Below are 10,888 nucleotides of genomic sequence, written 5' to 3'. Positions count from 1 at the left end.
AGGACCACATTTTGCTAGGCAAACATTGCACAAAAAGGGGCTCCCAGCCCCAAAGAGATGACAATTTAATTATATAGCCCACTTGGGCTGCCCCCCCAACCCCATAACCCAGTTTATTAGCCCTCTTAATTATTAAAAATGCCAGTTTCTTACCTAGGCTTTGTTGATGTTTTTTACTTAGGACATACCAGTAAACCTCAAGTTCATTATTGAAGGTATGGAAGAAGCAGGATCTCTTGGACTAGAGGAAATAATTAAGAAAGAAAATCAGCGTTTTTTCTCAGATGTTGACTATATTGTGATTTCGGATAACCTTTGGCTTAGCAACAGGAAACCAGCCCTCACATATGGGACTCGGGGAAACATCTGCTTCTCCGTGGAGGTACAAGAGAAAATGGCATTGATTTATTTGAGGTTGGGTCCTGGAGCAGAGGATGACAATGTGCTCTGTAAATATATGTTTGCTAGGAGAAGGACAGACCGACTGAATGCGCGTGCAGACCCTTCATCCACATTCTCTCCCCCTTCCACACCCTCCCCACCCTAATTTCATCAGCTCCATTCACTCTCTCTCTTCTCCCAATCTCTCTCCTACTCTCCCTCACCTTCTCCTCATTCTCAATTTCACATTCACTTTCATTCTCTCCTTCTCTCCCCTCTTCCTCCTCCAACCTCCCCTCAACCCCCCAGGGTACATTTATGCTGCAGCTGGAGGTGCACAGTTTCCATCTCAATAGACATACAAGCAGTAGCTTTGATTAAGTTGGCACGCTAAACATAGAGATTGTTGCCTTTGAGGCACAGGCAGTGGCATTGGCTAGCTGCCCAAGTACAACCCAAGCCCCACTGCTGCCTCACCCCTGTGTGGCAGGCACTGCTCAATGCATGGTGTCTGCCAGCGGAATGCACAACTTAGTGGGGACTGTTGGTTGAGGAGCCGCACTAAGGTTCTGAAACCACTGACCCAGAGTAAGTAGTACATGGTAAGTGATTTAGCAACTTGCATGAGACACTGGGAAATGTAAGGAGGACAGGAAAATAAATCCCTGGCTGGAAGTTTTTGTGCCAGTGAGTAAGAGGGGAGGTACTGCCTTGGCCCCAGCGCTAGCTGTAGGTATTTTTGCTGCCCCCAAGCAAAACACATTTTGGCTGCACCTCCATTTTTTTTGGCTTTTGCAGTTTGCAATGTTTTTGATTTGTTTTGACTGTTTGTTTTTTTTTAAATTTTAAACAGAATTTGTAGTTAGTGAAATAAAACCATTTCCTACTAGTGTTCTCATTTAATTTTAGCAAAATGACAATTACAAACAACTTGGGTTCAACTATACACTATAATGAAAAACGTTAGTGTATTCCGGTGTGCCCAGTTTCTGATAAATTAAAAGGATTTATATGAACTGAATTTTTCTGGTTTTTATACTTGCATAGTCTTTTAATAATTCAGTGGCTGCCCCCCTAAGCAGGACTTTCCCCCTCTCCACCCATCTTCAGCCCTGCCAGCCGCCCCTGCCCTGGGACAGCTTTCCCCCCATTACCTTCGGTTCCATTTAGGTCTGGGCTGGTTCTCCCCAGGGTGCGCCTTGCTCTGAGCCACTTCCCCCCTCTGCTGTGCTTTAAGCAGCCAGTCTGGTCTGCGCTCTCTGGCCTGCTGGGCCGGGGGATCAGATGTCAGAAACTAGCTTCATCTGTCAAAGCGGCTCCTCTCCGCCCCCCTGCAAGCAGGAGCTGGGGACTTTGCCTCACACCCGCTCCCCCTGGCTCTGCCAAGCTGGGAGCTGCTCTGCGAGCAAAGCACATTGTGCAGAGCCAGTCTGGCTTCTGCCAGGTCCTAGCACTGCCCTATCTGTCCATTGGTGGATTATTCCAAAAAAAAAAAAAAAAGGATGGCCAGAATGCGCTTGCCCCCTGGAAATGTGCCCCCTTGCTTTGTTTGCATACTGCGAACCAGTCCTGCTTGCCCATCTACAGTCTTAATCCCTGGAGAACCAAATCAAAATCATACATCATCCCCAGGACTGGCAAAGAATAATAGTAGATGCAATTATTTTGACTAAAAGCGAATTCTCTCAAGATCTTTGAATCAACTCTTTCCAAGCCATGCTGAAGAAGAAATGACTCCATCAAATAGCAAAAATGATCCATATCTGCTACTTAGATGGCTTGCCAAGAATGATACTTGGCAGCTCAATCTGTCTGTCTCATACTCTTGCTGTAAGCCACTAGGCATCTCACTTAGCCAGAAGCAGCCTGAGAACCATTTTTCTTGCCCTGAGTTACCACATTGCCACAGAGGGGAACTTTCTAAAAGTACTATAGATATTGCCTTTTTTTAATACAGGCCATAAATAACAAATAAAACTTAGATTACCTGAGTCCCTATGAAAAGTCAGTGATTTGAAAGCATTAAACAATGTTCTTTGCCTGTCAACATGTTACCCTTTATTTTCACACAGACAGAGTGTGGGAGAGAGATTCTTCATTCAGGGAAGTTTTGGAGGCATCATTCATGACACCATGGACTGATCTAATAGCTCTGCTTGGTAATACTGCATATTCGTATTACTAGATATAACTACGTTAGTAATGGGTTAGGGTGACCTCACAAATTCAGTGGTTCAGTTGGCTTGTGTAAGATCCTGACATTTGGATTTGATTCATGTGTTGTGGTGATTTTTTGTGTGACGTTGGCCCATTGCTTCATTGGAAAGATCAGGTGCTCTTAAACTTACGCATGTTAAAAGTGGCCTCACTGATTCCAGGCCTCATTCTGGAGTTAAACTGTTGGCCTCAGTGGCCTTCTTAAAATTACAATACTTCCACTCGGGCTATCACTGTTGTTGAGCTCCAGAGTAGATGGCTCCCACCAGTGCTGACACTATTTTCAGCACACATGTTTATTAGACCTGCTCCAGGCAGAGCTTATTGACATGTGCTGTAGTGAAGGCTTCTTGAATTGATATATCTTATTAGTATTCATTATGTAAATGAATGATAGTTTCCATGTCAGCCCACTAGCTTCATGAAAGACTGAACAGAACAGGACACTCAGTGGGTTTCTTAGTAGATAGAAAATACCCCAGGCCAGAGGACCCCCTAATATTATACAGTTATCTCCCTAGCGGCCGGTGGTTACTCGCTCCTCCTTTCAGGGCCTTAAACAGCCCAGGAGAGCGGCTGGGGCCTGGGCAAGAAGCCTGCGCTGATTGACGGAAAGCAGGCTCAGCTGTGGCAGGTCCCAATCGGCCCAGCTGGCCCCTATAAAAGACTGTGAGTCAGAAGACCTAGTCAGTCTCCTCTGCCTGGAGCTAAAGAGAGGTACCGAGTGGAGCAGGGCTGGGAAGGCTGGCGGAGCTCCGTGCCTAGAAGCCCCAGGTTGCAGCCTAGCATAGCAAGAAGTTACGGGGAGTTGTAGGGGCACCCAGGGGTGGCAAGGCAGCAGGTCCAAACCCCTTTGGCCTATGATGAGTTGGCTGATACTGCAGTCTGCTCAGTGGGAACGGGGCTAGTATGGAGACTGGGCAGTAGCCAAGACTTGAGGCAAAGCAGGATAGTGGGGTGGGGGTCCCCAGGAGAAGGAGACCAGAATTGGTGTTGGTACTGCTGGGGCACGCACCCCAGTTAAAGAGGCACTGGGGTCCGGGGAGGGACACAGTGCCAGAGGACAGGTGGAATCACCAGCCTGCAGACGGGCACTCCAGAGCATGGAAAAGTATTCCCAGGAGTACCAGCAGGAGGCGCCACAGGGGTGAGTCTGCAATCTACATCTCTCTTTTCATATTGTTAAATGGAAATGAGTGACTTGATAGATGTCATTGAGTCTTGGTATTGAAAAAGAGAGCGTCTAGTACCTGGTAATGTGAGAACCACTGCCCTAATTAAGGGAAGATTGTGCCTGTTGCGGTATCTGTTCTGTAGATAGGCCTTCTGGATTACATCAGGTCGTATTTTGATTCCTGGGTCTATGATGTGTTGCTTCCCTTAGAAGAGGAGAGAGTTGTATGAAGCAATTGATTGATCTAGAGAATATAAAAATAATAGTGGTGTGACAAAACTTCCTATATGACACTAAGGTACAGTAACTTCTTTCATTATAGTCTACAGAAGGAATTAAATAACCCATTTAATTCTTTCACGATTACTCTAGGTTTTTGCAAGCAATGGTGAACACAGGCAAGCAAAACAAAGATCTAAAGAGTTAAAAGCTCGGGTAGGAAGTTTTTAAAAGAAAAAAAAAAAAGATTTGGCCTGGTCATATGCAAACATCTGGGGGAAAATAATTGAAAATGCAGATAGTCAATAAAAAGTAGTAATACAAAAAACCTCCAAAACCCAACAACCCCCCAAAACAAACAAAAAACATTTATGGGAGAGCCCAGGTGGATGACATAGCTTTTATTTGTATCATTACCTCACCCACCTTGTATATAATAATTGGAGATATACCAATCTCCTAGAACTGAAAGGTCATTGAGTCTAGCCCCTGCCTTCACTAGCAGGACCAAGTACTGATTTTGCCCCAGATCCCTAAGTGGCCCTCTCAAGAATTGAACTCTCAACCCTGGGTTTAGCAAACTAATGCTCAAACCACTGAGCTATCCCTCCCCTCCAGCTCTAAGATCCTGGGATCCACACAGGTACAACAACACTATATACAAAACACCACTTATGTAAGACCATCGACTAGAGAGTACATTGAATTCAGGTTTGGAAAGTGGATGGCAGCAGAAGAGTTGGTATAATTTGGGGCTGGTTTTATGTATTTATTTTAGATTTTGATGTCTGAAGCTTTTGACAGAATTTTAAAATGACAGTCCCAAAATTAACAGTACCAATAAAACCCAGCAGCTAAGAACTGGTCTACCCAAGTTGTACCAGTAGTCCTATGTCAGTTAGGAAGGTGGTGATTTTTTGTTTGTTTGTTTGTTTGTTTGTTTTAAAATTACCTCTATATTTATGTTGGTGTAAAACCCTAGCATGTATGCAGTTATTCCGGTATATAAGTGCCTTATACTGATACAGCTTATTCCCCTTCCTGAACCAGAATAAAACTATACCATTTTAAGCACTCTTATATTGATATAACTGTCCACACTAGGGAGTTTTTACCACTTTACCTATATCGGTATAGTTAAAGCCGTACAAATTATCTCTTGCATCTGCTCCAGAGAATGGATGGGATTGTTCGCTGATCACTGTCCAGTTATCCTTTCCATTTAGATATGAGTTGCCCATTATTAAAAGCTTTTCTTCCCTTCTTCACCATCAGAGCTTGTCCATTCTGCTTAGTATCATTTGAACCAGTGCATAAATAGGGTACAGCAAGATGGTGTAAAACCCTGTAAACTGAGTAGGCCAGCAGCTCTAAGGTGAGTGGTTTTAGTAGCTGATTGGAGACTACGTAATAATGATCACTGTTAACTTGGTAATGATCATATTCCAGGCTAATACACGCCTTTGCCATTGGCATCAGAATTTATTAGCCAGGGATACAACTACTGTTTTGCAAATGAGAAGCACATTAAGTTATCACTGAAACATTTATAAACAAATAGCATACAGTTTATGGAGACATTATCACAATTCATGATCCTTTTATAAATTTAGAAGTAATGACAACTGAAAGTAGCTAAATAATCACTACATAAGCCAGTTGGTTGGTAGAATTTGAAAAACAAAAACGATCTCCTAATGGTATTTTTCTTTTTAGTTCATTATTTTTATTGTACACATTTGCCTCCAAGACACTCTTGCCATGCCATTTTTCACCTGTCTGCTCTTACTGTCACCAGAGTTGTATATGAATAACTTTCCTCTTCCATATATTCTCAAGCACTAGGCAAATGTTGACTAAAAGAAGTAGCAGTGTTTACTTAGAAAGACCTTTACCAGATAGAGGTTTTAATCACAAATAGGTCAGCTCTAAAGTGCAGAAGTAATCAAGCATAAATTTTACATGCAAGATACTTAGTTTTTCAGTAGATTGTGTGAATTTTGAATGGCAGTAGCATTGTCATTTTTGTTTTGTTACATTATAAAGGAGGAAATACTTAGTCACCTGTGGCGTTACCCCTCTCTCTCTATTCATGGGATTGAAGGAGCTTTTCATGAACCAGGAATAAAAACAGTTATACCCGCAAGAGTAATAGGAAAATTTTCAATCCGGCAAGTCCCTCACATGGACATTTCAGTCGGAGAACATCAGGTAATACTGGCAAACTTCAACTCTTGGTCAGTTCTCAGCATGTTAAATTCCTGTTGATTTCAAAGATCCTCTCAACACTTAAAATTTACAGAATAATGAACAGCATCTTTCCACTATGTGGCTGTGTATGGGCTTGGGAGTGAAAGTGTGTGTCTGTGAGTGCACAATTTCTGGATATATTGTTGTTGAAGGATGTAATGTATAAATACTGTTAATGAAAAGATGCTTTCCTTGTAGGTGATAAAATATTTAGAGGATGTTTTCTCTAAGAGAAACAGCCCAAACAAACTGAAGGTGTCTGTACCAATAAGTGCAATGCCATGGGTTGCTGACATAAATGATCCTCTTTATACAGCAGCAAGAATGGCAATCAAAACAGGTTTGTTCTTTCTTTTATTATTTTTTAACATCCACCAGAAAATGTCACGCTAACAGTGACTTGCACAAAGGAAAAGGAATTTTTTTCCTAAAATTAAAGAATTTCTTGTTTGGAACATTATTTAGATCCAGATAATTTGGGAAGGTGGGGTGCGGTACTTATTCAGTAAATGAACTGTGCCTGTTCGGTGACACTCTTGCAATTTGGTTTTATGATTCTAGTCTCTCATCCATGCATTTAGATGCAGGTAACAGCTTATTGCTGCCTTATTTATCAGGCACCATGAGGAAAACTCACCTCAGTGCTGCCCATTGACATATCATGATGTACCTGATAGAATATGATTTCAGTGGAGTGTAATACTCAAATAAATAAATGCAGCACAGCAGGTAAATGGGGGAGGAGGGGGCAGCTATGCAGATAGGCATTAGCCTGGTAAATGCTCCCACTTGTTGATAAAAGATCTTTTTAATGTTCCCCCTCAGAAATATCAAATATGGTTGCCTTGCCACCTCAGGAAAGCTAATGTAAGCAGGTCTTTCCTGCTAGATCTGAGTTAAAGTTTCTCTTCCCCTGGGACACTATAAGCTTCTCCTGGAGCCCCCAGGAATTGCCCTCCTCCCCTGCCTGTCCTCTTTTCTTCTCTCCATTCCCAAGCAACATGGTAAAAATATTAAGAATCTTCTGCCACTCTGCAACACTTTTTTGCTTAGGTTATTCAAAGGGGGCTTGGGGCAATAGAGAGGGTATTTCCTCGTCCCCTAAGAAGGAGTAAGCAATGCTGTCTCTCTCACTTCAAATATCTTTTTGCTTTCTACACAACATTTAAATGTGTGACACAGCGGGACTCCAAATAATTGTGTTTACTAACTATATATAATGCAGTTGGCAACCTGTGGCACGCAGCTCGACAGGGTAAGCACGCTGGCGGGCCAGGCCAGTTTGTTTACCTGCCACGTCGGCATGTTTGGCAATTGCGGCTCTCACTGGCCGCGGTCCGCCATCCCAGAGCAATGTGGGCGGCGGGAACTGGCGGCCAGCACATCCCTTGGCACGTGTCGCTTCCCGCCACCTCCATTGGCCTGGAATGGCGAACCGTGGCCAGCGGGAGCCGCGATCAGCCAAACCTGTCAACACAGCAGGTAAACAAACTGGCCCAGCCCACGAAGCTGCTTACCCTGGTGAGCCGCATGCCAGAGGTTGCCAATCCCTGATATATAAACACACAAGGGCTAGCTATATATATATACACACTGCTGCACTGTTAGATTCTGGTATCTTCTACAATAGAAAAAATGGAAGCCCATTAAAGGGTTACATTACTTTTCAAAAGCAGAAGATCACTTACACCACTTTAAAAAGAGGAGAAAACCTAAAACTCAGTGCAAACAGCTGATTTTTGAGACTCTGATTTGATTTATCAAGGTATTTAACCATGTGCTTAATATTAATTGTATGAGTTGAGTCACTGATTTCAGTAGGACTACTTGCTCTTAAAGTTAGGTATATGCTTAAACACCTTCTTGAATTGGGGCCTATATTGCAAGGTAAGAGGCAGCCGGAAGATACGGTCTCACTTTTCTGTGTACGAGCTGCAAAATCAGGATAGTATAGAAAGACCAGTATACTTTTTGAGAATGTGTATAATGATATTATTACATTAGCTGCTATACAGTCTTCTCCAAAAGAAATAGTACCAAGAAAAGTTTGTGCTGGGCAGAATGCCAAAGCTCACTAGCTCCAGTGAAGACACCAGTGTGTCTTCATTTTACTTCTGCCGAATTTCATTCTTTCCATGTGTTTCAGTTTTTGGACAAAATCCAGAAATGATCCGGGATGGCGCAACAATTCCGATTGCCCAAATGTTCCAGAATATAACAAGGAAGAGTGTGATGATGCTTCCAATTGGAGCAGCTGATGATGCGGAGCATTCCCAAAAAGAGAAAATAAGCAGGTTAAAATTAAAAAAAGGCGCTGTAAAAGACGAGAGGAGGAACTGATGTACTACAGCAATCCCAGCATACTAGACTGTGCCCACCTGATTCTAATTGACAATCCTGTCTCTAGCTGTTTTATCCAATAGAATCTATTTTGGGATCTTCAGAGTTGTATATGCTTATCCTAATGAAAAAAAATAAGGTTTTGCTGCTTTTACTTGTGTTGCTCCCGCAGTGCCAAACAAGGCTAAAAAGGAATAAGATGGAATCTGTTCCTTCTTCTCTATTGACAGAAGTGCACTGTTGCCAACTTGCATGAGTTTATTGCAAGTCTCATAATAATTGGGGTTTTTTCTTGAAGTCCCAGCCAGCTGCTGGAATCGAGGGATTGCATGATAATCTCAGTTGTCATTTTAAAAAAACAAAACAAAACCCTATATGTTTCCGGCCCTTGTGATTGTGGAGAAAAGCTTAAGAATGTGAAGGAAGTGTATTCTAAAGTCTCCAACAACTGAAGGCAAATAAAAAGAACCCTATGTTTGTTTTTTTTAAAAAAATCACATAAATTTTAAGCTTATTTTATGATTGTTTGGAGCCGCCTGCATGACTTTGGAATCATGGGGTCACCAATACTGGAATTGTCTACCAAGTTCCAATGAGTTACACTTTCAAACGGTTAAGTTTTCACTGAGGGCATAATTTGAAGCAAATAGTGTGACTGAGGATGGCTGCAGACCCTTTGTAACAGATCGTGATATGGAAGAACTCAGCTTGATTCTTAGAACTCAGGTTTATATTTGCAGGGCTGGCAGTTAGAAGAAAATATATTTTTCTTGTAAACTGACCACATTTGACCCGGAAATCATTGAGAGACAGTAAACATGACATCCCACTGTCACGTTCAACAGTTGCTTTTTCAGAGTAGACCCACACATTAAGGTTATGGACAGAAGTACTGAGGGGACACAACACAAAAATTTGAATCCTCTAATCCTCTTTCTGGAATACACATGTTGCTGCATGTCAGGAAAACCAGATGTTAAATGGCATCCTGAATTCATGCAGTTGTTCCATCCTTTCCCCTTATGAGGTTAATAAAGGAAGGCCTGACAACGCTGTCCTTTTAGGATGGAAAAATGTAATGTCTTCTGCCTGTATTGATATGCTGTTCTTTCACAGAGAAAGACTTGCCATGATAGCTGGCACTAATAACAAACTTATAAGACACTTAGCAAAGAAATATAGATTAAATAGGCACAGAACACTGCAGTTCCTGTCTCATCCCTAGAGCTGGTTCCTCCCTCTCCGCCCCTGAGATAAGGGATAAGGCATTTTGGTGGGGTGGGATGGAGAAGCTAGCATGGCAATTTCCCATGTTATGTTTGTTCTGTGAATAATTTGGAGATCTACAATTTTATGGTTCTTAATCACTTAATTCTTCCCTTCTCTCTCCCTCCCCACTAAATATAGGGCCCGATCTTGCAAAGGTTGAGTACCCTTATCAAGTCTAATTGAAATCGATAGGAGTTGCGGGTGTCGAGCATCTCACAGGGTCAGGCCCTTGTTTTGCATAATCTGTTTAGCAACATTGGTCTTTCTATCTTTTTTTGTATAGGCACAATTACATTCAAGGAACAAAACTGTTTGCAGCCCTTTTCTTTGAGATTGCAAAACTGCATGGACAGTTACAGGAAGCGTCCAACACGACGACTACAAACTGATGGTTCCTGGCAAGACAATAAGCTAGACACCTGCCTATTGTCTTAAATATTCTAATGTCCTTCTTTATTACTCTGGAGAAACATGTACAAACAATAAAATATTTTAATGTGCACCACATGTCTGAAACTGTTGAAAAATTAAATGCCTGCTACTGCTTACAACACACACTAACTAGTATATAGACAATGTTTAACCAAATCAAGTGATTCCTTGTGCCATACAATTGGATCAGAGGTGCCTCATGCTCATTTAATGGAATGTTTCAGTTTGTAACTTGAGCTGGGGATGGGGGGGTGATGGAAGCAGGAAATACAATTTATGTTATTAAAGTTTACTTATTTCCAGACATGAGCCATGTCAGCCAAAAGTTGGAGGGTAGAATGAGGGCAGCTGACTTTAGCAGTGTTACTGAGCATGCTCAGTCTATGTGAGCATGCTCAGTACAAGCCAAGCAGCAAATCTGATCAAAACCTGTTGCAAGGGAGTCCTTAAAGGGGCCAGCACCCCTTTTCTTCCAGCTAGCCCGACAAAGACCCCTCTGCATGAAGGTTGCGGTGGGCACAGTCTTTGAAGAAATGCTGTGTTGTTAGTTTGTGATTGTGATAGCTTCCCCAAAACAAAACTAACAGCAAGAAGGCTTGGTGGGGA

At 42.3% G+C, this 10,888-nt stretch overlaps 1 protein-coding gene across 1 annotated transcript in view; it reads left to right on the top strand.

Moving 5' to 3' along the window:
• The window catches only part of LOC116839990 (beta-Ala-His dipeptidase-like), a 34,169-nt gene extending 23,819 nt beyond the window's left edge, over positions 1-10,350 (top strand). Inside the window, 10 exon segments of the mRNA XM_075062910.1 lie at positions 182-386; positions 2,459-2,511; positions 2,513-2,540; positions 3,807-3,808; positions 3,920-4,051; positions 4,053-4,070; positions 6,038-6,202; positions 6,440-6,581; positions 8,388-8,535; positions 10,134-10,350. Of these exon segments, the coding sequence (XP_074919011.1) occupies positions 182-386; positions 2,459-2,511; positions 2,513-2,540; positions 3,807-3,808; positions 3,920-4,051; positions 4,053-4,070; positions 6,038-6,202; positions 6,440-6,581; positions 8,388-8,535; positions 10,134-10,239 (999 nt within the window). The 3' untranslated portion in view covers positions 10,240-10,350.
• The last annotated feature ends 538 nt before the right edge of the window (positions 10,351-10,888 follow it).

This window comes from Chelonoidis abingdonii, chromosome 2 (genome assembly GCF_003597395.2).
Source record: "Chelonoidis abingdonii isolate Lonesome George chromosome 2, CheloAbing_2.0, whole genome shotgun sequence".
Classification (NCBI taxonomy): Eukaryota; Metazoa; Chordata; order Testudines; family Testudinidae; genus Chelonoidis; species Chelonoidis abingdonii.
This window is presented reverse-complemented; position numbering and strand designations above follow the sequence as displayed.